Source organism: Rhipicephalus sanguineus, chromosome 11 (assembly GCF_013339695.2).
Source record: "Rhipicephalus sanguineus isolate Rsan-2018 chromosome 11, BIME_Rsan_1.4, whole genome shotgun sequence".
NCBI classification, from domain to species: Eukaryota; Metazoa; Arthropoda; class Arachnida; order Ixodida; family Ixodidae; genus Rhipicephalus; species Rhipicephalus sanguineus.
The window spans coordinates 60,441,691-60,469,227 of record NC_051186.1 but is presented as its reverse complement, the minus strand read 5'-3'; the positions used below and the strand labels follow the sequence as shown (position 1 = coordinate 60,469,227).

General features: G+C 47.1%; 1 protein-coding gene across 1 annotated transcript; it reads right to left on the bottom strand.

Annotated features, from left to right (window-relative positions):
• Positions 1 to 1,303: 1,303 nt before the first annotated feature.
• On the bottom strand, positions 1,304 to 27,537 carry LOC119375489 (E3 ubiquitin-protein ligase DCST1-like). The gene is made up of 15 exons (XM_037645668.2): positions 27,410 to 27,537; positions 19,569 to 19,682; positions 16,258 to 16,397; positions 14,465 to 14,533; positions 12,812 to 12,995; positions 11,808 to 11,945; positions 11,300 to 11,427; positions 10,513 to 10,667; positions 9,624 to 9,723; positions 9,198 to 9,293; positions 8,219 to 8,345; positions 6,861 to 7,120; positions 3,626 to 3,739; positions 2,512 to 2,700; positions 1,304 to 1,501 (listed from the first exon to the last, which is right to left on the bottom strand). The coding sequence occupies exons 1-15, from the start codon at positions 27,453 to 27,455 to the stop codon at positions 1,427 to 1,429; spliced, it is 1,935 nt and encodes a 644-aa protein (XP_037501596.1). The 5' UTR covers positions 27,456 to 27,537; the 3' UTR covers positions 1,304 to 1,426.

The window sequence follows — 27,537 nt, the reverse complement described above, 5'->3', positions numbered from 1 at the left end:
GTCACGTGACATTTTCTGCCATAAACCACGTAACATGTAGTCACGTGACATGTTCCTGCCAAAACCGAAGCAAAAGCTAGTCGCGTGACTAAAATCACATGACGTAACAGGTAGTCACGGGACATGTCTATCCAACTCTAGCCATACTTAGTGCTTCTAGCAAAAACTTAGCATCTCTAGCAAAGGCTTCGCGTTACTGTAGCAAAATTTAGCCAGGTCGTACACTTGCTCCGCAGATTGTTCCAGCCTTGCGCCTCTAGTGCAGGCTATGCACCTTTTTTTCTAAATTTATTTTCTTTCTTATTTCGCGCGATAGCGGTTACGGACACCGCCGGCGGCGGACAACGACGGCTCCAAAATCGGCTGTTGTGATCTCATAACAGCTTTCGCTGTAAACGATCGGGAAAGAGGTGGAAAGGAAAGAAAGAAATTAGCAATAAATGCGCTGATGCGGATGGAACAGCGGCACCGGTTAGACGTGTTCGTATAAACCTGTCGTCCTGAAGAAGCTCGAAATTGCCTTCGCTGCCTTGCGGGCCGAGGAGCGATGGGCGCGGTGTTCCAGCAGCACGTGCACGGAGAGCGGCCGATGGCTCAGTCATTGTAACGCGTCAAAACGCCTTCTTCTTTCCGAGGCGAATCGAGGGCAGTGAAATAACAGATTGTCCATGTTTTCTCCGGTGCCGAAGACCTCATTCCAGTTAGTGCTTTGTACATCTTCGTAAAGGCAGTCCCCAACCAAGAACGAATGAAAAGCGAGGCTTCACGTTGATGAAGTACGGGTGGAGGTCGGAGTTGCAGTGAAGGGTTCAGCTGGTGCAGTTTGGTATGACTTATGTTTGCTTTGTTCCACTCCATCAGTAAGATACCACGTGTCAGGAGTTATTCAGGTATGAAAGTATAACAGAAAAGAGTTGTACATAGCATCGCACGTAATATAACAGACACATGTGTTGATAATGATTAACGGTGCATATCAGTGGAGATTGTTCTAAAACTTCCACTGTCCGGAATAGTATGCGATAGAAGCAGATACTATTCTGTACGTGTAGCACTTCATACACTGGTTTGCGGATGCTTAGAACAGCATACGCTCCAAAGAGATTGTATGAATGCGAATTTGAAATAATTTCGCAGAAGAGAATCCTCCCGAAAAGTCGCCGTAGGCAACAAAACTCCCGAATGGCTCCAAACGGGACACGTGACCATACGCGATTACATCGGGTGCTGTTTCTTTTTCAGAATTTATTATTATGTTGACAAGCAATAAAATAAAACTGTGCCAGAAGTCTGCAGGTTAAAAATCGTATCTTTATTAAAAAAACCGTTATTGTCGGCGTTTCAAGTGACATGCTGCAAACTATAAAATATATCACATAACTTCAGCTTAACTGAAAACATATACAGCTAATGACGGCAGTCTTACTTAAGCAACAAATGGCGGACTTTCGCCAGACAACGGTGACTCTTCGTCCTCCGAGGGTTCACAGGCGTAGCATCTCTGTAAACACGAATGTAGTAAGCAAATTAAAATAGCACGAGTCCTTCAGATCTCCGTAAAAAAATCGGAAACCGCGTATCTTAAGTACCGAGAAACCTTGTCACTGTCTAAATGCAGTTTCCAACCACCCGCCGAGATAGCTCAGCTCAGTGGATTTAATGTCCCGATTTTGAGCTCGAGGTAGGAGGTTCAGTTCCGCAGCGATTGCATAGTCTCGTAGGTTCACCTTAGATATATTCTATCCCCATGATCGAGTCTGTCTTGACATGCGATGGTATTGAGTTTGCATAATCTCGTGTACTGCGTTTAACTTATAAAACATCATGTATCATCTTGCACTTTGGGATATAAATGTTCCTTTCTTATTTCGCATTATGTTAAACTCTATGTTCACTTCGTCGTGCGGTTGTGCAATGTTCGAAATATGCACTAATGCATATAACAATATTATGATGGATCGTTATGCACATCTGCCTGCGTGCCAAACTATTAATATGAGCAGACGCTTTTGTCAGACTGTATAACCTTTAGACTCTGCGCGTGTACCTGCAACATTCAGGACAAATAAACCTTAATTCAACTTGCATCACCAGCTTTGTTCGTTTTGAGGACGCGACTTATGCGAACATTTGTGAAGTCAAACTTAGGCACATGCTCAATAGCTCCATGCCTTCAAAATTTGTCTGGCCAGTTTAGTTCACGCAAGTCCACTTGACGTCAAGTCCCGACTACTTAGTATATAGCAATATAAACGAAGTAGCTGCGGCCATGGTAAGCACTGATATGAACGCCATAGGGACAGACGAGTCGGTCGGTCGTTCTAAAGGGGAGCGGTACGCAAGAAATCCTACATACATTAACTATTTCGTTTCATTGATAAATAAGTCGACTCAGTAAACAGGCTGCTCATTATTGCAGTCATAAACCGATAGATCATTCGAAAAATATATTCTCTCTGCCTACATGACTGTCTAAGCTCATACAAACGAATGACAATGCGGATGGCATACCCCAATCTCGCTCCAGCACGGAAAGCAGTAGATGCACTGGCACACCTCGGTGGGGCACACATACGAGACAGAGTCCTCTGGGTCCCCGCACACCAGGCAGCAGCGCTGGTGGGCGATGCCCAGCAGCTGAAGCAGGCGGTAGGTACGTGGCGCCATCTTGCGCACAAACTCGAACCATCCGACGTCGAGCTGAAATCGCGTTTACGCGAGTTCACGCTGTGCTTTCTATTGGAAATCCTCGAAACGCATTCATTCTTTGATTCAGTCTTCACTAGAGCACGAAGTGCGATCGAAAGAACAAACACTATATATCAGCTAACGATGGTTTCCCAAAGTTCTTAGCCACCATGAAAGAGTGGTACTCTGCATTGTGGTTTACACAATGCAGCGTACATGAAGGCCTTACACTAGTCTATGAAGTTGCGTCGCGAAAAAAATATAAAAAATGGCAAAGAACAAACACACTGCCCGACCAGAACAGCGCTCCATCAAATACCACCACAGTTTGAGTTTGCCAGAGTTGTTATGGGCGACTGTAGATCTCAAGAGTTTCACAGAATCCCGCCTGGTCGAGGGAAGGCATTGTCAGAAGTTGAAACTGAACACCGTCCAGCAATAAAAACAGAACAAGCAAATCAACTTGTTTTGTTTTCATTCGCGGTCGCCGTTCAAGTTCTTACAGTGACTGCAGAAAGAAAGCAAATTGTTTGTTGTTTGTTTGTTTGTTTCTCTGATTGTGTAGTATTCGCGGAACTCTTACGCAATTCAATATAAAATTTACAAATATATTTTACTGCGTTTATTTAATGAGGCACTCCACTATATACTCAGCTCTTCAGTGCAGTAACACTTGAGATATTTCGAGAATTTTCGTTTAACGAGCCAATGGCTGAACAGGACATAGAACAGCTCTCATGTAGTTATAAAATTTAGCTTTTATACTGTAAAGAACAAACAATGACCACACGACTTTCCTAGCTTTATGACAAGCTATTCGGTAAGGACCTATTACTCTGCAGCAAGGCACGACGTGTCAATCCCAAGGTCAGATAATAATTCTATATAAGGGCGCGTTGTAAGAATAACATCAACGTAATTCATTTCGAGCACTCACGTCAAACTCCCGGTCCCGTACGAGCTTCCTGATCCGGCGGCGCACGTATCGCAGGTAGCTCGTCCTCTGTTTCAGCATTTTGTTGTACAAGTGCAGAATACGCTTTTTCTCCCGCTGAAATAGGAGAGACATTGAACGCTTGCTGAATTACTTAGTAACCCTTCGTAATCACTAATAATCACTTAGTAACTTTGTGAAGTAAGAATCAGATCAGAATGGCTCGCTTTCGTACAGGCCAGAGCTCTGGAGCTCACCTCAGCTAGCGGGCTCGAGTAACGAAATTGAGTCTCCCACAAAGGCCGGGACAGTGAAGAAGCAGGGGGGAGGGGGGAGGGGGAGGCGGGGTCTGTGTTTAAGGAAATCATCAGCTAACGGCACCACTTCAATGAAGACCTTGCTCATATCTGATATATGGGTCATTTCGGAGGACAGAGATTTCGGCATCATGATTCCAGAAACATACCGATGCTGAACTCTCCAGAGTGAATGAAATCGGGCAGCTGGTTCTGAAATAAGAATTCTTATTCATATATATATATATGAATAAGAATATATATATATATATATATATATATATATATATATATATATATATATATATATATATATATATATATATATATATATATGTGTGTGTGTGTGTGTGTATGTGTGTGTGTGTGTGTGTGTCTATACGTGTGTGAGGGAGGGGGGGCGAAGAGTCATGTCATCCACATCTTCATTTTTGCGCTAAAAAAGACGAACCCATTAGAGAAGAAAGGACGGGCGCTACTAACAACTGGTTTATCGCAATGGTTGCAATGAAATATATAGCACAGTGATGCATGTGTTCACTCATGTGTTCGTCTTTCTTAGCGCAGAAATGAAGATGTCATGCAATCATCAACTCGCCCCGCAACAAGTTCTTGTTAACTCATGTACAGGCGGGCCGCTAGCGAAACGTCCGGGGGCCGTGTGTTTCAGACCCTTCGTGTAGGCGGAGTCGATGTTATCGCAATAGTGCTAGTATTACGGTTTAAGAGGAGCTGTTTGTAATATTAGGATCAGTTATATTAGATCGAACTTGTAGTCACTGTGACAGCGGCGTAAGCAAAGTGAGGTATTGGGCTAGTTGGTTTTTTACGATTATAAAAACTGCGCTACAGTTACCGCGAAATACGAAGTTAGGGGGGAGACACGACACGAAGTGGACACTACAGTCTGAGTAGTAGTGTCCACTTCGTGTTGTGTCTTCCCCCTAACTTCGTATTTCGCGGTAACTGTAGCACAGCTTTTATAATCACAGTAGCGGAGCAAGAAATTACGAAGGTGTCATTAGTACTCGTCGCTGCAGTAGCTGTAGGGTATTAGTAGTCTGAGTAATAAGTGATCGAAACTGGGGACATAAAACAGAAAACGAATATCGCGGCCTTGCACACCAGACAGTAATGACCATGTGGTGGATAAGAGGGAGCCAATAATAAGGTGAAACCGAAATTTAGTGGCGTGGTGTACAGGGCGAGTTGGTTATAGATTCACAGTGAGATGTGGAGCGAAGAAAACTGGACACAGAGAAGAAGACAGGGCAGTGCCCGTGCTAGTTCTTTTTCCCTGCGTCCAGTTTTCTTCGTGCTGTGAAAGAATAGAAGAAAGATCATCTAACAATGAAACAAAAAAAATGTACCACTGAAAGGCACTTACGTTCAGCACTTATATTCACAACTCTAAATGTTCACCATTGTTCGAGAGTTTATCGTAGCACTAAATACTCACTTATGCTTTTTAAATGCGGTTTCGTGCTTCCTATAATCTCTGGTAGTAGAAAGGTCATTCCACGCCAAATATACCAGCCATTTTGGCGACCCTCTCAAACGTACTGGAAAAATAATCGTGCTGATGCATTGTTTGCAAGCGTTGGATTGGTAGAATTTTTCTAAGCGAACATGATTTTTGGTCACGTGGGAGCCCTCCGAATTCTGCACAATGTCGTCTGAGTGATACTTGCCAGAAATCTATTCTAACAGTATCATTGTTCGTTTCAATGCCAAATTCGGCTTATATATTGGGAAAAGGCTCTTGTGTAATTTGTTTGAATCTCAATATTGTTGCCGCATTTTTTCCTGTCCTATATGCTTCCAGAAGTTTCGCCAGAATGGTATGTTTGCTTTTTTATCCTGTAAAATAGCGCTATATATAAAATTCCGAGTAATCTATACTTACTCTACGAAAGGTATATTTTACGCTGAATCTATTCTCCGACCACTGACGTCTGTAAACCTCACTAGAAAACAATCACAAATTAGAGAAAAACATAATCTTGGTTTACATTGAGACGCAAATTACACCGCGTCGTGTTCTGAATAAAAAAAGCTATGGTAGCCTCGCACTAGTTGTACCAAGCCTGAAGAAAGAGCAGAGCTGGGTGGCCTTCCTTGTTTCTCTTTGTTTTTGCTTTCTTTCTCCTCTTTGTTTCGCTTTCTCTCTGTTTATTGTATCTCTATTCTGTACCTGTTGCTTTCTATTTCTTTCTCTCTCTTTCATTGTTTGTCTTTATTTCTCCTTCTGTCTTGCACTCTGTTTTTGTCTATCGCTTTTCCGCGTTTTTTTCTCTCTCTTTCTACATCTTTCTCTGTTTTCTATCTTTTTATGTCTTTATTCCCTTTATTTTTCTGTGTTTTTCTCTTTCTACCGCTTTCTCTCTTTCATTCTCTGTCTCTATTTTCTCTTCCTCTTTACTTCTCTCTCTTTCTCTCGCTCTTTCACGTTTTTCACGTGCTCCACTTCGCCGAGCAGAGTTTACGTTTAACGCTTGCACCTGCTGTACTCGATAGTGGGGCTCGCCCAATTCCTGTGGAGTTTTGCTCGACGGAGCACAAGTTACCAATAGGTTAAACAGCTTCGGTGTCAAAATCAGTTTAAACCTAAATTGAAAGTAAATAAATAGTTCTTGAGCTATGGCAAGTTCCATCACATTCTTTTAAAGAAAGAAAATAACTTTTGAAGTCGCCCATGAAAGCCTTAAAGCTAAACACCAAGAATTACAAGGCCACTTTTAGTAAATATAGATCCACCTCTCGAAGCGTCGGCCATCCAGTCTGAGGTATTTATCTCTATTTAACCAACTTTTGTTGCAAAGTCCTTCCTCGATAAGTTCCCGAGCTCCACGGCTACACTGTACGGTGTGAAGACCCTTAGTGTTGTGTTAGAGCCGCGCACTCCATCGCAGGTGCGTACAGTGTTCATCCAGGTAGCCTACCTTGCCGAAGAAGTAGCCACACACTGCTCTCCTCATCCTCGTTGCGAACAGCTGGGCGAACACGAGCCCGACAAGGGAGCCGTAGATGAGGTACAGCCTGAGGATCAGCCAGCGAGACGTCCTCACTGGGTTCGGCAAGCAATGCGCGTTGCTGGCGATGCGCTCAAGCTTCTCTTCGATGTCGAAGTCCTTGAAGATCTTGCGCACTAGATTACTCACGGCACCTGTCCCAAACACTTGCAGGGCGATGCGATGATAGCCTAAACAACAGAGAAAACTTCATATGGGCATAACGGAGAAACCAGAACAGAAGACGAACGTAGAGCCGCTACTACGACCCCTGTCGTGTAGCCTACACCACACACAAGTCCATTACAGTGCACGGGATCTCCTGTGGGTTTCAGCTTCCGCATTTGGGCTGGGCTGTTCTTAAAGTTTCGTATATCGTCGCATCGACCGTTAATTTACGTTACCATCTGTTACTGTATATTGTCTTTAGGACGGCAAATACAAAGTTATTCTAGCAATTTCTTAGCGATTTCGCCACTATACGACTGTCAACATTGAGGAGGCCGTTTGAACCAAGCTTTAATACTCTCGTTCACCTCCCCGTTCGGTGAGTCTCATGCGTAAAATACGTATGCACGGACGATGTACTCATGCATTTAACAGCGCACCTGTTTAAGCCGACCATTAGTCCGTGCAGAGCGAACAGAAACCTATCATCATCATGAACCGGCATGCGCCCTTTTTGACCTCTTTGTTTTTTTCTTCGCCTTCTACTTCGCTTTCAGAACACGTGTGCCGATTTCAGCTGCGTGGAATGCAATAACTCTGATGGGCGAATGAATGAGGACAGAAGAGAGCGAGAGCATGAGGCAGAAAGAACGAGAGAAAAATAGAGAGAGAGAAAATAGAGTGCGGGAAAAGGAAAGAAATAGATAAAGACATAAATATAAATAAACTAACAAAAAAACAAGGGATACAAGAATGAGAGAGAAAGAGAAAGCAAGGAAGAAAGACAGAGAAGAGTGAAGAGAAAGAAGGCAGGCCGTCCAGCTCGGCACTTCCTTCAGGCTTGGCACCACTAGTATCGAAGCTGCCTTAATTTTCACTTTAGTTTTTTATGAAATCTGTGTTATCTTAGCACCAAGATGAAGCAGTTTGGGGAAAAGGATGTAAACAGTGCGTTGATAGGTGTTCAACATTCGTACATGTTTTAAGCCAAAGCACCATGTGCCCTGTATTATGTTGCGGAACTGTTGTGTGAAGAACGACGGGAGCAACGTTGGAAGGCGGCGGTCGAATTAAAATTTACTGTCAAAAAAACAGAGGTGCGTACAGGGACCCCTGCGTACCTTCCTGAATGAACTCGACGTCGGCGTTGCGTCGTATTATGTCCAGTACGTCGTAGATAAGGTAATCCAGGCCGAGCACGATGCTGCCGAAGGCCACGTGCACGAGCTCGGAGGCGACCGCACGCACCTGCAGAACCGTCATGGCACGTACAGAGGTCAACACTCTTGTCTAGGACACTGGAACGGCGCGCTCCGGACTGCACTGGCAACGTTTGCCGATTACACCTCGTTTTGAAGAGCCCAAATTGTAGCATGCGCGACCTCTGAGAATGAATGCTCAAGTACGGGCTATCTCAAACTATTTGTCATCGGTATACGAGGAGCCGGATCGTAATGGAACGTACCGCAAGAATGCCGTTCCAGCGTTCCAAATAAGTTTGTTGATCTCTGTGCGCGCTAATGGCCCCTGCTTTCCTTGTAATTTTAAGGTCAGGGTTAACACTCACGTGTAAAAATTTAGAAATTGTCGAACAGGAAATGCCACTGGCGCCATCATTTCCATAGATGTACCTATCTTCATCAAGGCAACAAACTCCTTCCTTAGCAGCGTGTTTATGTACGCCTTGCTCACTCTCCCCCAAACTCAAAAGGGGAGGGGGGAGAAGAGCAAGCTTCTGCAAAAAGAAGACACAGTAAAGACGTAAGTAATGGAGGGGCCTACTTCAGATAGGGAAGTTGGCGCGACAAATGGCGAATCGCTGTAGTGTTAACCACGCGCTGAGTACGACCATTAAAATGTCAAACCTCCAATACTCACTACGACCATTCAAACGTCAAACCTCCAATACTCACTAGTTAGGCTGTTTAGCACTAGTGCGGTAATAAGAAGACGGCGATTGAACGTCAGAAACTCATAAGCAGCTTTGCTTTCGCGACATATGAATAGCGAATGAACTTATCATTCACAACGCAACAGCTCCCGGTATAGCGCGAGAGAGTGCAACACAGTACACCCAGACTGTGATGCTATGTCTGTTACCACAAGTGTTGTTTCTTTGCGTGAGAAGCGGAACTCCAGTGGGTCGTATATGTCGATGGCTTCGTAGCGCTTGAGCGGCAGTAGCGTGTTGAGACCCTGCAACACGAAAATATTCAAAAGGATTAAAATGTTCTCTATCAAAATGTGGCCATACATTCGTGGATGAACTGTATACACGCAGGTCCGTCCACGCGAAGAATACGTGTCAGGTTGTTTTACTGTTCTTTTTTTTTGCAAAAACTACCGCTAGAAAAGTAATGCGTCCCTTCTCATGCGGATACATACCAGCTACGTCCCTAAGAACATCTACGCATTGCTCTACCGCGAACGTCAGCAACGCGAACGTGAGCAACTGCTTGAATGCGATGTCGCTTAGCAGCTTAAATATACTTGAAGGCTTATATTACCTAGCTTCAGAAAGATTACCTTTCGCGCTCGCCTCTCGTCGATCTTGCAGAAGTATTCGGTAACGTAGATGTTGTCAAAGGCCAGGTCGTCTAGGTAGCTTTCTACGTACCCCTTAGCCCTGTAAGGAGAGTGTGAAACTTTGTAACGTTTCTGCTTGCAGAGTTGTTACGTGCATGTCACCTCCCAGAATGGCCGTTGCTAACCTAGCTCGTTTTGAGAGCTACACCTCGTTATCAGTCACTTCCATGCCATCTTGATCCTTATAAGAGCATGACGGTCATACAGACAGGGGAAAAGAAGAGTTTTCCTTGTTTATGATGCTGTTTAAACAATGGCTCCTTCCGTGCTGCCTGAATCCAACTTACAGCCTCTATCCGACAGGCGCGCAAGATTAGACGAGATGCGCAACAACCGCAGGGTTTATCCCGATCCACCTCACTCCATGACGAGACGTGAGGCAGCCTTGGTGAGGCGTGCCCAAGCTCACTCTTTACTGACTCAGAAATAACTACAGGCTTGTTGGCCAAAAGTAGCCGTGCTCTTTAGTGTTGTGAAAATGTGACATTTGATAATATGAGAAGAAAATTTCTGTGCATCCTGCTGGTTCTCTGTAACCCACCAATCAAATGCTCTCTCGCGAATTTTGCTGTCGTGTATGCGGCGATTTTAACTTAATGTTGTGCTTTAGTGAAGGTGGAGTTGCGGATCACTTTTTTGCTTTGACGACTGAAAGTACGTGATTTTTCTAGTATTTCTGAGGTCATGTTGCAGAACTATAAACTGACACATTCTTTTGAAACCTTTTCCGGCATAGAACTGAGCCACTCAAAATTAATCTCTCGCCCTAGTTAGATAGCTTTTGCTTGACATACGTTACCAAGGTAAGGACAAAGCCACCGGCACTCACTCTAAGACGGCAGAGAGCAGAACGACGGCGAAGAGTCGACTAAGTGCAACTGCAAAAAGAGGGATGGCTCTGTGTCGATTTTCAAACTCGGCTTGCACGCCCTTAGCCAGGTCTTCGGGACTGATGACGTTGATCGCATCTTCGGGAGTTATCAGCTGCACGCCGATGCACGGAACATGGTGAGCAACCAGGGGACAGGAATGATTTTACTCTTTAGAGATCACAGTCTTTATGCATTTTCAGGCAGACGAATATGCAGAAGACGACTATTGCAAAGAGGTTAACGGAATTTCACAACACAACATAAGCTCAATCGATCAGCAAACCAATTAATAACATGAAAAATGGTGTAGAATTAGTTATATGAACTGTCTGAACTTACATACAATGGCCGGTAATGAATCTAACGTAGAAATGTGAACGCAAGTATTGGTTATCGCACACACTCACAGCAATGATATGATGCGTCACCTCAAACAATGAAAACTGTTTTCCCTCAGGATTCAAATTGTAGCAGCTACGCGTCACTATTTGTAACATTGTTGATTACGCACTTCTTTACGTAACTCAAAATATCTTCATCTTTGAAATAGAAAGTACTTTTGCAAGTTCTCCACGTAATGCTAGAGAATACAAGTCTGTTTCGCGCGTGCATAAATTTACAATTTGTCTACCCAAAGCCTCGTGCAGAGAAACGCACTCACTTCCCAATAATCTATCAGTTAGAGATAACTCACGTTCTGTACGTTTAGGTAATCATGGGGCTTATTGAAATGTACTGATTTACCTTGTACTGCACGTTGACCTTAAAGTTGGCGTCGAATTCCCGCTTGACGGCCTCCATGGCCGAGATGCTCTGACCAAATCCCGCATTGATGGGTTGCAGGCCGTCGCAGGTTCTCTTACCAAGAAAAGCTGCATCGCAGTAATGCAGACGCAAAATGAGCAAACTTAAAATGACGCAAAAATGGGGCGTTGTATCACGTTGGCCGAGTGCACGAAGTGCGGCACTTTGTTCGGAAAACTCACCATGAGAAGAGGCTTGGTCTCGAAGCCCTATCTTATCTATGTCTAGTCTTTTTTTTCTTGTTTTGGGGGGAGCGCATTGAAACGCAATTTTAACAAAAGCAATGCACCAGGGCATACGAAGTGCCACCAAGAAACACATAAGTTAAGGATTACGACCGCCTCCAGATTTTTCTTACTACTGTTGATTGGTAGTCTCTTTCAAACGCGCTGGTAAAATAGTGTTATCACAACCGCAAATTAACAACCGTGATATGGCGGCTACTTACTACTAACAACGTGACACAGTATGGTTAGCTTCATCGGCCAGCAGAACAGGTAGCCAAGGATAGATAGCGCCTCGAAACAGCGCGTCTCGGCCGACTTGAAAGCGTTTCGGCAAGCCCTGACTCCTTGAGAGAAAATGCCTGCAACATAGAAAAAGAAAGTCGCACCGTCCCTTAGGCATTTGTCTAAGGCAATTCCGAGGCGAAAGTCATCATCATCATCATCATTTTTTCCTTGAGAGTCAATTGTATTGCTGCGTGCGCTTTTGAGCTTGAAGATCAGCCAGCGTGAATTTCCTCCTCTTCTTCCTCGCACTTGCGTAGTCATAGCAACGGAGATGCACAGTGTCGGTTTGTTCTCTTCCGTGTACCTCTCTCCATCGGTCGACGAAAGCCGCTACTGGGCGGCCACACGCGCCTCGAGAGCTCAACTCCTGTCACCTGACTCCCGCACCGGTAATACGAAGTGCCGCTGCCTGCCGCGCGGTGGCGCCGACGTGCGGGACACGGCCGCTGCATGCTTTCCGCGTTATTTGCTGCAATTGCTCGACAAGCTTGGTTTAACTGTGTTCAACCACGGTATTTTTTTTTAAGCGGAGCTGTTCTACGGCTTGGCCTGGCTACATATGATTGTCCGCGTCGCATGTCACGCTCCGGTTCCCAGGTACGCCCTCAGATGGCGTAGGTCGTGGACAGAGCGGCAGCCGCACCGTGAAACGGGTGAACGGCATCCGCACGGTGACGAGGCTCGAATGCCTAAAGTCACTGTAACAAGGACGGGTGTGGAAGGGGCTGCCCAACGTCCTCTCCTGTGCATATCTACTATACAAATAACGTCATCACTGATACCTACACAAAATCACAATAGATCACGAAAAATCACAAGGAAACCACAGTAGAACCACAGCTCCGCATTTTCTGCAGATTTCGCACTAGGTGGAACTGGAGTAAGCTTTCTTTTTTTTTTTTTTCTGCGGAAACTACACAGCGGTTGGCTATTGTCTCACCTTCGCATCGCAGCTCTAGCTTCTTGGCGTAGTCGGCCTCGAACTCGTCATCGCTCTCGAGCTCCTTCTTGAGCTCCTCGTATTTCTCTCTCACCAGCTTCGAGCGTGGATCATTGTCGGACACCTTGTCAACGTACTCGGCGTCTGCTTCAAGCGCCCTCTCTTCACGGACGTCGCCGGATACCTGCCGCAGCCCGCGGATACGCGCGACACAAGAAACACGTTTTAGAATAGGGTTCATGTCGTATGCGTTGCTCGGATACGTACGCTAGTAGGCAGTTTTAGAATAGGGTGCGCAAAGCTTTGCGTTAGCGTTTGCCGCCACTGCGCATGCGTCGTGCGCTATCCTATTGGGTACCCACGTTAAGTGAAGGAAATATTGTACGTACGCAACGAACGCTATCTTTGCGTACCCTATTGTAACACAGCCTATTTGAGAAATATAACTTGCGTACCCAAGAGGTTAGCGTATGACGCATGCGCAGTGACCACAAGTGCTAACGCAAAGCTTTGCGCGCGAGTATCGTGCGTAACGCTTTCCATGCGAAATTTTGAAACTGCCAATATAGCACAAAAGAACTTGACGGCCATTATTCCTGCGGACAAGTGTGGTAACGTGAGATGCAGATTAATGAGTACAACATTGATTGTTGGGCTAGTTGGCATTGCGTAATCAACGAAAAAAAAGCACCAGTCACGTTGTTTGCCTTGCAGTATACGTTTAGTAGCACACGTATTATTTCGTTTTATGACACTTCTATTAGACAAAACTGGACATTAGTCAAAATAGCAGATTTGAGACGTACTTAGCTAATAGAAAAATATAGTTCAATAGTTTACAGTCCCTTTGCCTAACACTTAGGAGAGCGCATAAGAATGCCTATGCTCTCAAAAGACACTCGTTAAATCACTTACGTTCAGAGCCGATGCACATATGCGACTTAGAACCGGTCGCGTGACCAAGTAAGTTGCAAAGCTACAAGTCTCAAATGGCCGCTTTGGCTTTGGCACTCGCTGCTCTACTTTTGAATCACGCGACTGCAGTCGCAAACCTCCGAACCAATCAGATAAGCAGGAACAGGAAGCCAGTTTATATTGAGAAGCAATGGCAGTGCGAGCCGACGCGAATCAAATATGGCGACGGGTGTAGGCCGCAATAGCAGGTGTGAACGTGGGTGCTTAGGGTTGCTTCTTGGTCGCCCGTCGCAAATGGTCGCGCGGCCGGTGCTAGTCGCATGTATGAATTAGCCTTTAGCCTGCTACTCCTCAGTAGGTAATGAGGCAATGGCAGAAGCAAGGACCAAGCCACGTATATAACGGGTGACAAGGCTTTAGTGCAGTGAGTTACTATTTGCACATTTTGCAATACATGGACGTGCATTGAAGGCGCATTTCAAACTGATGACGGAAACCGGGAACACTCATTTCATTGCACTATTTTTGGTTCCGTTTCGACACGTTGCTCTGGGGAGCTTCGACGTGAGAATTACAATTCAAAGTACAGCACGGAGGAATTTTATAGCGATATCACATGAACTTCAAACGTTCGGAGCATACAGTGAGCGTATAATATAAAAAAGACACAAAATAAAGTAACAACAACCCGGCTACAGTAGGCAGCCCGAGAAACTATATGGGTGGATTGGCGGTTACCTCTTTTTCAATTGGTTTGACCTCTTCGTCAATGGCCGCTGTTTCGTTGTGGATTATCTTCGCCTGCTCCTAGAAGCGCGATCCAAACGTAAAACGTAAGGCAACATAATTGGCCATACAATTCGGAAACGCAAACGTACACACGCACTCACAAAGATACAAGTAGAAAGATCGTGGCAATAGTTGGACGAGGTTGTTCCTTGCACGACTATTGAAATGCAGAACCGTGCCGCTAGTTAAACGTGATTTCACGAAGGTTTTTCACCGAGGGTGATTTAACGCTTAAATTGACACTCGAGAACCAACCATCGCGCAAGCTCTGGCCCCCTCAGCTACTCATGTTTTGTGTCTCCAGCTGCACCGGCTGTCCTCTCAATGAAAACTCGTTAAAGAAATTCTGTGCCTCTTGAGTAATATATGCATGAGGTTATAAAAATACGCGTCCTTTAAATTAAACTTCCGAAAGCAAGTAACGTAGCTCTCTGAAACCAGTGCCATTCATCTGACAGGTGAAACACATCTGACACGGAGAAGTTTCACGATTACAACTGGTGAGAACGCGAACCATTAGCCAGCACTGACCTCAGGAGTAATCTCCCTGCGGAATTTCAAACTGTATTTCGGTTCTTTCTTTTTCACCAGGGCCATGAACGGCATCATGCTTTTAAGTGCGGAGCACTTAAGGGGCCCGGGCTGTCGCATGCTGTGGTATGCTGTCACCCTCGCTTGGTATAACGCAGGCAAAATCACGTATAACATAGCCATCAATAGCATAGGCATGGATAGCAAAGGGGCGGGAAAGCCAAGTGCGGCTTAGGAGAAGCGATGAGAGGGTGAGGAGGAGGGAAAGTAGGAAAGGGAGGGGGAGGAGGAAGGTGGCATGCTGTCATCGTATGCTGTCATATTATGTCGCCGCTTGGCGTCACGCACGCAAAACATAGCATAGTCATGTATAGCAAGAGGTGGGAAAGGGAAGTGAGCGTGAAGAGGAGTGATACGATCGTTAGGAGGATGGAAAGGAGGAAAGGAGAGGGTAAACCATAGCATAGTCATGTATGGCATTATCCAGGCGGTATCATGCATTGCCTAACCATGTACAGCAATGTTGCGGAAAAGAAAAGCGAGGGTGAGGAGTGATTTGAGGATGAGGAGTATGGAAACAAGGAAGGGAGAGAATAAAGGGGTGGGGAGAGCGTCTGCCACTACCTTCAACAAAGCACCCGTAGTGCGCTAGAATGATGGTTGTCATTTCACAATCCACGGTAAAGGTGGTGAAAGTGAACACAACCATTATGACCACTTGTGCACAGAGCTTACCTCTTTTAACGTCGAATTTCTCGTGCGCTAGAACCTACCCGCTTAAGGCCCAAACATCTCCTCTTAAATCACCGGCCACTGCAACCTAAAGCGATGCTTAAGAGAAGGGAGCTTCAACGCCGACGGCAGGGCGCGCGCCAAGGAGCTTCGCTCCTAAAAGACAATGAAACGCTGCGCGCGCCGAACACCGCGCGGGCGTTCCGTCGCCCCCGTCGAAGCTCCCCGCAGCATCACCACTCGCACCCCGCTCCCTGCGCTTCGCACGCCGCACACTCAGTCGCTCAGTCGTTCCCGCCACCGAGCGCAGCAAAGGCTCTCCCAACCCGCTCCCCACCTTACCGTCTTCATGAAAGCCAGCAGCGAGTTCAGGCGCATAGTCGTTTACGTCCCATTTCTAAGGAGCTTCGCTCATCGGTTGTATTCGTACACGGAACAACTTCTAGTTTTTCACAGTACACACACCAGCAAGAACTCACGTCGAAGTCCCAGATGATCCGCTTGATGGGCTTGTACATCAGCAGAAGGCGTTCCTTGGTGTGGTTGTAGGACAGAGCGCCGAGGCACATGAACGAGTCCACAGCAACCTTGCTATTGGTCATCATACTCTCTATCGGACCTACAGAGAATGTTGCAGTTCAAGAAAGGCAACAAGAACATTAATTGCGCTCAGCTAAAGTAATCAATAAGTGATTAACGATAGGGCGCGTATCTGCCACATTGTTCCTCCTAAGAAATTTCGACAAGTTGTTGCTGCCGTAAAGAAGTGGAAAGGGAATTGAAGTTCGCTCAGAAGGAGTTATGGAAAAGTGAGAAGGATCGAAAGGAGGAGGGGAGAGGGTAAATTAAGCCATAGCCTTGTAAAGTATAATTTATCAAGAAAAGTGAGGGTGAAGAAGACTGACGTAAGTGGGAGGAGGAGGGAAAGGAAGATGTGAGAGGGGAAACCATACCACAGCCATGTACGGTATAGCATAGCAAGAGGTGGGAAAGAGAAGTGCGGCTGAGGAGAAGAGAAAGGAGGAGAGCGGGTGATACAGACAGAGATAAAGAAAGAAACAATGATGAAAGAAAGACAAAACAAGATAAAGAAAGAATATGTGCATTCACCAAGTGGTGGCGCTTGGTTGCCAGTTTTGCTGTTTACTGAGGTGGGTTTAATGGGTTTAATATTTTTACACGCGTAGCTCTACAAGTAATTCGCTTATCTGAACTGCTGACCACCTTACACTTCCAACCTCATCAGGCGGAAAACAGCGCCCTGTCAACTCGCCTCTGAGAATGAGCGAGACGCTGGCGGTGACCAGAGCCGAGCGACCGGCTCGGCCGCATAGGAAGGGTACCAGGAGCCAGGTTATCGCACGGGCCCTCGCCGAGAGCGCGTAGCCAGCACCAGTGAGGAGTATGACGGCGGTTCCCATGCAGCGAAGCGTCAGCTCCGTGGTGAACAGCTCACGCACGATGCCCACGTAGAAGACTGTATTCACGCACGAAAGAGATATTCCACATCTTAATGGGGAACGCATAAAGCTTTCGCGGCATCGGAATTTCGCCTCGGGCTACGCTACGTACAGTCAAGCACAAGAGATTGCGGAATACGCGACTGCATAGCCAAGAGCCTCTTCTCGACACCGTCAGCGGCGATCGAGAGCAGCGCCACGCCCAAGACGCACCCGTCTCTTAAAGGGCCCCTCACCAGCCTCTAAAAATAAAATAATAAAAACGAGCGTGTTGTTTTCTCCCGGCGTTTCTCGTCTTTCTGGCGCACATCGCGACGCAAGAACGGCGATTCACGTGACGTCATTACGGTACATACTCTCGATTGGTGCTTATGCGCGAAATATCAGTTGTGAATTGCCGCCTACACTGCTTCGCCATGCAGCCGCCCACCCGTTCTTGTCTCGCATGACTATAGCCTGATCAACTGATTACACTTCATTTTGTGTGTTTCCGAATGCTCAAGCGGAGACAACAGCGTGTAGCCGACAAGTGCGAAATCCTCATAGGCTCAACCCTTAGTCCTGACATTGTACGCATGCTTTTAAGAAATAGTTAGGTGGCGAGGAGGAGATATCGCCTGTATGAAGGGTAGCGAAGGTGAGAAAAACCACTCCCTCGTTTGAACGTGGGGTGGTTTAGGGGCCCTTTAATCGATGGTCTGACTATTTTCTCGCTGGCTACAAATATTTTACGCCTTTAACATTTTAGCGCGACGCGCTCTTCGGTAGCATGGCTACGCGTTTCTATCTCGAGTGCAGTCTGTCAGCATGACTGTTTACAGACGCAATCTTTTCAACGGCATCAATGGCACACCGTTCGAAGCACGCCGTGATAGCTTTGATTCAGCTATAAAAGTAAATATGTGACGCTCATACTGCCGATAAGCGCTTCGAGTTAAAATAAGGAACTATGTGCTGCGCAGCATTAGAAAACTGATATGCCAGTGAACAGCAAGACCCGTTTTGTAACAGCGCTGCGTTCAAGGGTAGGTAACGCTCCGATAGGGGGCACGGACAGGCAATTTAATACTCGCTCGCGTGGTCCGTAAACCTTTGTGCTTGACTGTGCACTTCCCCAGTAGTTGATGCACCTACTACCCCTTTGCGACACGGCGTCTTACTTTTCACGCAAGTTACTTTTGCCATTGCTGTGCATCATCGGCAAGGACGAAAATAACACTCAGCTAATGGTAAATTTAGCATTCTTGTCGCCCAAAGTTCCGTTCTATCACTTCTGGCTGAAATATTTTGCTGGACACAATCGCTTTGGTGAAGGCTATACCGTGGGGCATCTCGGCAGCAATTTCGAAATATTAACGCGATAGCGTTAAAGAGCTCGTATCGCAGAAATTCCGCCGTCGGCGTCGGCACCGTTGGTTGTAAGCGAAAAATCATCATCTTGTCCGTGGCCGAAAAATCGAAAAAGCTGCAAATAAAATAAATAATAAAAATGTTGGGTCCGAGTGAGAATCGAACCCAGGCCGTCTGCGTGGCAAGCAGGTGTTCTACCACACAGCCACGCCTCTGCTTGCAGCTGCTCTGAAAGTAGCTTTCATTCTTCCCAAAAAATACGCGTCCTGTATACGGGTGTCACAGTACGAGATGTAATATCGCAGTAATATTGCGTGGTTCAAGCGTACATTGCCATCGGGCGTCACACCACGTCAATATCATAACGGCTTGGTGGTTTAAAGAGAGCCACCCATTACAAAAGGCACACACATTACTGCGCGTATTCCCTTAAGAATTTCGAAAAAGTTTCTCGCACATAATTGCTCCTGTTTTAAAGCATGCTACCCATTACATAAGGCACACACCTTATTGCGCGCATTCTGCTGAACACTCGTAGTGTTCGAAGTGCGCACTAGGGGCAGGATATCGCTATCGCGTTCAACTCTTAAAGGCGAAGCTTAAGCGTCCCCCAATTTTTTTTCTTCCTCTTTAGACATGCTCGCTGCCAGTAGATTACTATCTCATGTAATTTGAGTGAATCGTTGAATTCGGCTATGCAGAAATATAGCTTGAGTGACTGTTCATTAATTAGATAACAGTTTACGTTGCAACTGCAATTTATTCCTGTAAAATACACTATAATTTATTCTAACAATTCACTTGCTGTAAATTTCGTCACCGGAATCTTGGCATAAGATTATGTAAATTTCACGCATTTAGAGAAAGTGGGTCATAATGCGTGTCGCAAAGGACCACTTGCAGTAGATACATTGATTTCTTGCAGGAAAGTATTTTGTCACTTTGCTGTATACAAGCATCTCTAAAGATGCGGTACTCACAGTATCCCATGAAAAGTCCAAAGACAAAGCCAAACACGATGCGCAGCACTCTGCACTGCTGCGCTTCGCCGAAGAAGAAATTCAGCACCGGCAAGGGAACGTGATGCTTGCACCCTGCATCAGTTACAGACACATTTTCGCCTTTTGGAAATTTTGCGTTTCATAGGTAAAAGTAATTTGAGATTAAACTTCTCTGTTACTACTACTACTACTACTACTACTACTACTACTACTACTACTACTACTACTACTACTACTACTACTACTACTACTACTACTACTACTACTGCTACTACTGCTGCACAGGCTAGCCTAATACTGCTACTACTACTACTACTACTACTACTACTACTACTACTACTACTACTACTACTACTACTACTACTACTACTACTACTACTGCTACTACTGCTGCACAGGCTAGCCTAATACTACTACTACTACTACTACTACTACTACTACTACTACTACTACTACGGCACTGGCTAGCCTAAGGCAACTTCGCTGTAAAAAGGGGGTTGATTAGGAGCACTCTGTACTCAACTAAAGCAGAGCGCGAACCCGTCCTGTGGCATATGCGCCATGTTCCCGACCACAATGAAGTAGAAGTTTCGACTTCGTGTGTTTATTAAAAAAAGGGAATTGTTTAGATACCGTGTACCCTACAAAGCGAGAGCAGTAAACTATCCCTTTTAAAAGGGATTGTAAGGGACTATCGGTTTAAAAGGAATTGTAAGTCAGCGCCTCGTCTGACCCCCTTCTTATCGTCCTCGTCTCCGTAGTTGCGCTGTTGTTCACCACGCACCACCAACTCGCCCTAATTTTCCTGTTACCAACCTTTAAAAAGAGCAACTCGTTCGTGTGTAGCGATTGGTGTAGCTCTAAATCCTGCGCTAAATGTAGGTCAACTACTTTGAAACCTGATGAAAGTGCGTAGCACGAGCAACCAGCGATTCCCGTTTGTGAGTTCCCACTGCTGCGTTTACCAAACCTTCGATGACGTCAACGTTTGAGGTAAGCATGCAGGGTTTTCCCGGCACGAGTAGAATCTTGTTAGGGAGATTCGCAAACTGGTTGTGCGCTTTATCGACTTCCGGCTTGTTACGGCAGTTGAGTTACGTGTCGGCTGCAGCGAGTTCCGCCAGGTTGTTTCCCCCATTCAGATGTAGCGACGAAGCGCCGCCGTAGCGTCCGTGGTAGAGTGCCTCGATGCGCGCGCCAGCGGAAGCGAACGAGCGCATCGCGGCACCGTAGCCGGTGGGAGAAGCAATCGCGTGCTTGTCGGGGCGGTGGTGCCCTCTCTTGCGCCTCTCTTTAACCCGATTTTTCAGCATTTCTGAACTTCCTTTAGGCCTGTATTAAGCACTTGATTGCGAGCGTGACCAAACGACATGAGACACTGGATGTACGATAGGCCAGGCCCGCGTAAAACAAAATTAAACACTACTCAAACTTCTAGGTGCGATTGTGTATAAAATAATATTTGATGGTTTCGAGTGCTATTCGCTCCAACATAGAAGAGCGGTAAGCTGCCCCCTAATACAGATAATGTTTACAACAGAAAATGAACAATTTGGGATACCCTTTGCAGTCTTGTGTGAGAGAGCAGTATGCCGTTACGATTAGTCACATCACCGCGAGATCACCAATGTTCTATTAACGACGAGGCACACGTTTGGCTGATGCTTTATGTAGCGCAATCCTCAGTCGTAGATCAAGCACATTGCGGGAATTATGAGAAATCATGTGCTCGATAAACTCTAGTACTGAGCAGATTTGTGGTGATTATTAAGTGTTCTTGTCTTCCGCATCCCTCTTCTTTCCTACTTTCAGCCAGCTAGCCGCTGTTGTCTCTTAAGTGGTTGCAATGCTCGGTAGCTGACCCGAAAAAAATTACACCATCTCCCACTAAAGGGAACCATGTGGGGATGCGAAGCAGCGCATGGGTCGACTAAAGTTCCGTTCATCACGGGCACCTTGCCCGTTGTTAACGCGTCCTTGCAAGTGGAGCACACCATTGTGGCATACTTTTCTTCTTCTTCTGGCACGACGCACTTGGGACATAAACTAGTAGTGGGTAGTCTGCTGTGGAGAAAGAAGAAGTAGTTGGAACAATGGCGGAGATACAATAATAAACCGCGCTGTGTTTTCGGAACCGCGTTTCAGTGTGCTATATTTAATTGGTGACCGGACTACGAACGCGACCTTCCATGGAGCAGCGTGAGCATCTCGACGGCCTCAGCCCTGGTACCGCTGCCACTGCACCTGGCCATGTACCCTCTTCCGGCGTTGTTGGAGGTACTACTACATAACGCTACCAAGCTGTGGCTTGCCGATCCCTCCTTATGGTTCATTCAAGTCGAGAACAAGTTCCGCATTCATCGCATCATGTCAGAAGTTCGCAAGCATGAGCTCCTCGTTGAAGCGTTGCCGCCACAGGCAATGGCCGAATACGCGACATCCTCGTGGGCCCGCCTGGTGACACTCCATATACGACAGTCAACAGGCTCTTCTTCACCGACTCGTTCCGCCTAAGCATCGGCGCATTCAGCAACTTTTGTGCAACGAAGAGCTCGGGGACCGCCGTCCCACACAGTTTCTACGTCACCTGCAGCACCTGCTGGGGACCAGCCGGACGGCTTAGAACATCCATACTACGTGAGTTGTTTCTGCAGCGTCTTCCACCTACCGTGCGAATGGCTCTTGTCCCAGCTCAGGATAAGACGCTGTCGGAGCTGGCAGAAATGGCGATGACATGATGGACGTTGCTCCGGCAGTCATAAACGCTGCCCACACCTCTCCGATTTCTGAAGCAGATTCCCTTCGAGAAACGGTAAAAGATCTCGCAGCTGAAGTCGCTAACTTGCGTCTGCAATTTGCTGAGCATTCATACTTAAATCACCAATCCTCGTCCACACCGACCATCTCTCACGTCGCCTGCTCCGCAACGGCCCCTCCACCAGCCCGAGCACCGCTTTTCAACGCAGAACACATGCTACTATCACCGGCGTTTTCGTGCCGCGGCTCGCAGATGTGTGCCACCCTGCTCATGGCGCATGGGAAACGCTCCGGCCGATCGTCAGTAACAGCGGCGGGCGATCAAGGCCAAGCATTAAGCCGCCTCTTCCACATCACCGACAGAACCACAGGTCTTCGCTTGCTGGTGGACACTGGAGCAGAAGTCAGCATAATTCCAGCGTCCAAAAACTGACCGGCGTCTCCGCGAGAAGTCTACTCCTTTACAAGCGATCAATTCTTCGGTCATCGCAACTTACGGACAGAAGTCTCTGACCCTTGATCTTGGTCTCAAAAGGAAACTGCAGTGGTTATTTTGGATAGCAGACGTACGCTACGCAATCTTAGGCGCCGATTTCTTAAGGCATTTTTATCTGCTCGTGGATATGAACCGCTGTCGCCTGGTGGATAGCTATACCGGCTATCGGTCAATGGTTTTCTGTCACGCGCTACGGCCCTAAACCCCACTTTCGTGAAACCGCCTACGTCACCATATACAGCTCTGCTCAACGAGTTTCCGGAGATTACAACGCAGTCTCCAATGGATAAGACCCCAAGCACACTGTGACCCACTGCATCGTAACCCAGGCCCACCGGTTCACTGCCGCCCCTCGCCGACTTGGCCCTGATAAACTTCGCATTGCTCGCAACGAGTTTGAGCATATGTTACAGCTGCAGATCATTCGTCCGTCATCAAGCTCGTGGTCGTCGGCGCTACACATGGTTCCCAAGAAGAACAATGACTGGCGGCCCTGTGGTGATTATCGGGCTCTCAATGCAGTCACCGTTCCAGATCGATACCCGTTACCCAATATTCAGGACTGTACTGCCTTTTTAACCGGCACAACAGTATACTCGAAGATTGATCTCGTGAAAGCTTATCACCAGATCCCCGTTGAGCCTTCTGACATTCCCAAAACTGCAATAATTACCCCATTTGGGCTCTATGAGTATTTACGAATGCCTTCGGTTTGAGAAACGCAGCTCAGACATTTCAGCGTTTTATAGACGAAGTCACAAGAGGCTTGCCGTTTTGTTTCGCCTATATCGACGATCTTCTCGTTGCCAGCAAGGACGCTGAAACGCACAAGGCACATCTACGTGAGCTTTTCACTCGACTGCGTGATTACGACCTTGTCATCAATGTAGAAAAGTGTCAGTTTGGAGTCTCGGAGATAGCATTTCCTCGGACATCAGATCACTAAAGATGGCATCACTCCTCTACCTGACAAGGTTCAAGCTATCCTCGAGTACCCGCCTCCCACGTCCATACGTAGTCTGCGACGTTTTCTCGGACTCGTCAATTTTTATCGCCGCTTCATCCCTACATGCTCTACACTGCTGCAGCCTCTGGAAGCACTACTCTCGACTTCTCAAGCCGAGTCAGCCGCACTTCCCTGGGACACGGTCGCGGATCAAGCTTTTTCCGCCGTTAAGACCAAACTCGCCCAGGCCACCCTCCTGCATCACCCTTCACCAACTGCTCCCACTAGCCTCATGGTGGACGCTTCTTCAGAAGCAGTTGGAGCCGCTCTTCATCAATGGATCAATGGTGCATGGGCCCAATTTCCTTCTTCTCCCGCAAGTTTACGCGACACTGAGCGCCGATACAGTACTTTCGGACGGGAGCTCCTCGCAGCCTACCTGCGGTGAAGCATTTCAGGTACTTCCTTGAAGGGCGACAATTTTGCCATTCTTACCGACCACAAGCCACTTGTTCGGCTTTACGTTCCTGCAGTGCCCACGCACACTCCTAGAGAACTTCGGCACCTGCTTTCATTGCCGAATTCACCACAGACATACGTTATGTAAAGGCAGTTTTTAACAGTGCAGCGGACGGCTCTCAGCTTATTAACCATCAATGCCACGACAGGCACCACCGACCTTTCATTGTCTTCGCTCGCGGAGGCACAGGCTCAGACGATGAGCTTCCACGACTCCGATACTCTACTTCCCTCCGACCTGGAACAAGTCACCTTTCCCGACGACGACGTTTACGCTCTGGTGCGATGTTTCACACAACTTGCACTCGTATCTATGTTCCTTCACAGCTGCGTCGTGCTGTTTTTGACACCCTCCACTCATCTGCCATCCAGGCGTAAGAGCTACGCAACACTGGTCACTGATGCTATGTCTGGCCGCGCATACGCGTCTACATTCGTGACTGGGTTCGCACTTGCACATGCGTGTCAGCGTATCAAGGTACAACGGCACACCAAGCCTCCATGGGGAAAATCCCTCTCCCTGATGCACGTTTTCGACACCATTCATTGGACATTGTCGGGCCTTTTTACCTCCATGTCGGGGAAATACGTATTTGCTTACGTGTAGTGACAGTTACACTAGGTGGCCTGACAGCAGCTCCAATGCCTGACATCACGGCAGAAACAGTTGCTCGTACCTTTCTTGCTACCTGGATTAGCCGTTTCGGTGTACCATCAACGGTGACTACCGATCGAGGAGACAGTTTGAGTCAGCGCTTTTCACCTCTGTCACATCTCTACTGGGTTGTGCGCGTATTCGCACAACTGCGTATCATCCAGCATCAAATGGCTTAGTGGAGAGACTCCACCGTCATCTAAAAGCAGCACTCGCCTCGCAGCCTCACGCGCGAAGATTGGGTATCACACCTCCCTATCGTGCTTCTCGGCCTGCGTTCAAACACTTCGGCCAGAACCTTGCCTGCTCCTGTAGCCGAGATGGTTTATGGCTGCTACACTCCGTTTGCCTGGTGACCTCATCAGCCCCGTTACTACGCAGAGTGTTTCGGATCCATCTTCTTTCGTCCAGCGTCTGCGGGTCTTCATGCAAAACTTGCGCCCATCACCAACTTCAGCCTCATACTAAGAACGACGTTTTTCTGCCGGCAAACCTACAGACACTCTTCACCCGTTTTTGTTGTCGTGTCGATGCGTCTCGCCGTGCTCTTCAGCCTCGCTATGACGTCCCTTTCCAGTCATCAAAGCGTTCTTGGAACATCATTTACAATCCTGCGTAAATGGGCATGAAGACCACAGTCAGCATTGAAAAGGATCAAGGCCGGCACCCAATTCTGAACAAGCGCCGTCCTGACCCTTGTTTTTCTCAGTGCCCACGGGCCCACTTGTCTGCAGGGGGGCCCTATCTGTGGCATACTTTCTTTCTTCTCTGTCTGGCACGACGCACTTGGGACATAAACTAGTAGTGGGGTAGCTCTGCTGTGGATAAAGAAGAAGAGTTGGAACATGGCGGGAAGATACCAATAATAAACCGCCCCGCTGTGTTCGGAACGCGTTTCAGTGTGCTATACCATGATTCACTGCAGTTGCTGTTGCTGTTACTCGTCCCGAACTCTTGTTGGAGCACGCCACCCTGGTTCATCGCCAGGCTACGCGGGAGCACCTGGGCTCATCGCGCGTCTGCAGAATCTCGTTCCCCGACGCCATCACGTGATTGCTGAGAGAGTGTAAGGGGGAGAGGCCACAGCGTCTTACCCAGCCCCTTACACAGGCCCGAACGCGCTAGCGCGTGCCAGTACGCATGGTTCCCGAGCGGACGGTCGCCAATGGAAGGATGGACACAGCCCCGAGCAAAAGCTGATTCGCATCTAAAACGTAGGCGCGATCCCGGCCGCGGCGGTCCCATCTCGATGGAAGAGAAATGGTAGAGAACCGTGTACTGTGGGATGTGAGCGGACGTTAAAGGAACCCTAGGTGGTCGAAATTATTCGGAGCCATGCGCTGCGCCGATTCGTGAGTCGTTTTGGGACATTAAAGGATCACAAAATTGAAACAATAAATCAGTTTCAACTTCGAAATTGCACTACGAGAACCATAGTGCCGTTGCTTTCACTGCCGTAGGTTTAATAATATATTGGAAAACCAATGTCAAAGGTTTCCCTCTACCCGACACGGTGGTCTAGTGGTTGTAGCGCTCGACTGCTGCGCCGCACGTCGTGCGATGGAATCCCGGACCACAGCGGCCGCAGTTTTGAGGGAGGCGAAAATGCTTGAGGCCTATGTGCTTCGATTTAAGGGGACGTTAAAGAACCCCAGGTGGTCGCAATTTCCAGCGCCTCCACTACAGCGTCCCTCATATTGATGTCGGGATTTTGGGACCTTAAACCCCAACAATTATTGAAGGTTTCACTTTTAAATGTCCCACCGACAATCTGATGGTGAGACGAATTTCAGGTGTTCTCTCATATTTTGGTCAAATTGACTCGACTAACTTTCCCGAAACTTGGCATGTTTATTCTCTGGCCCTCTCAGAAAACAGCGTACTTCATTTTACAAATTAGGAAATGCTTAGTCCCTAGTAGAGGCCGTCAAAATCTATGACGTCACGGCGACTAGTGCGGGATCTTTAAGGTGGCGCCGCCGCCCGCATATTCTTTCTACGCGCTCTCACGCTTACCAAGCGTCTTATCGAGGTAAGAGCGGTGCTTTCGGTATTGTGAGAGAGTGACTTGCTAATAAGAGAAAAATTGTTTCTTTTTTCTCTTTAGTGTCCTTTCAGCCCCACTGACCAAACCTCTACGAGTACTTAGACATCTTTTTTTTTTTCGTGCAGTGAGCTTTACTGAAGACCGGCAAGCTTGTGCGTTAGTGAGTCTGGTTGCACGGCGTCGTGGAACGTGTTGCATGGCGCTCTCACTTTGCCCGCACGGTCATTTAGCGTTTGATCAATTAACAGAAGAATGTAAACATAGAAAGAAAGTCCATATCAATTAGGGCTGCCATATCCTCGTGTCGAGGCGTACACTCTTTGTTAAGATTGATAACTACGAGCAGCCCTATCAAACGTAAATAAAAAGGCATTCTTACACAATGATGCAATGTACTCACAGCTTCGGATTCCGTGGAAATGGAAGCACACAGTTCTAGGTGCCATACCCTTCTTGTATCTGTGCTTGTTCTTGTTCACCTAGTCACTGTGGCTCACACCCTCTGCAGTAGATTGGCAGGGCCTTTTG

Bases quoted from the DNA above. Each gene is read 5' to 3' on its own strand.
- LOC119375489 (XM_037645668.2), bottom strand. From the start codon at position 27,455: ATGGCACCTAGAACTGTGTGCTTCCATTTCCACGGAATCCGAAGCT. The intron at 11,428-11,807 runs GTAAGTAGCCGC...ACTGCGATGCAG, and splicing joins ACTGTGTCACGTTGTTAGTA to CTTTTCTTGGTAAGAGAACC. The intron at 1,502-2,511 runs GTATGCCATCCG...TCGTGTTTACAG, and splicing joins CGTGCTGGAGCGAGATTGGG to AGATGCTACGCCTGTGAACC.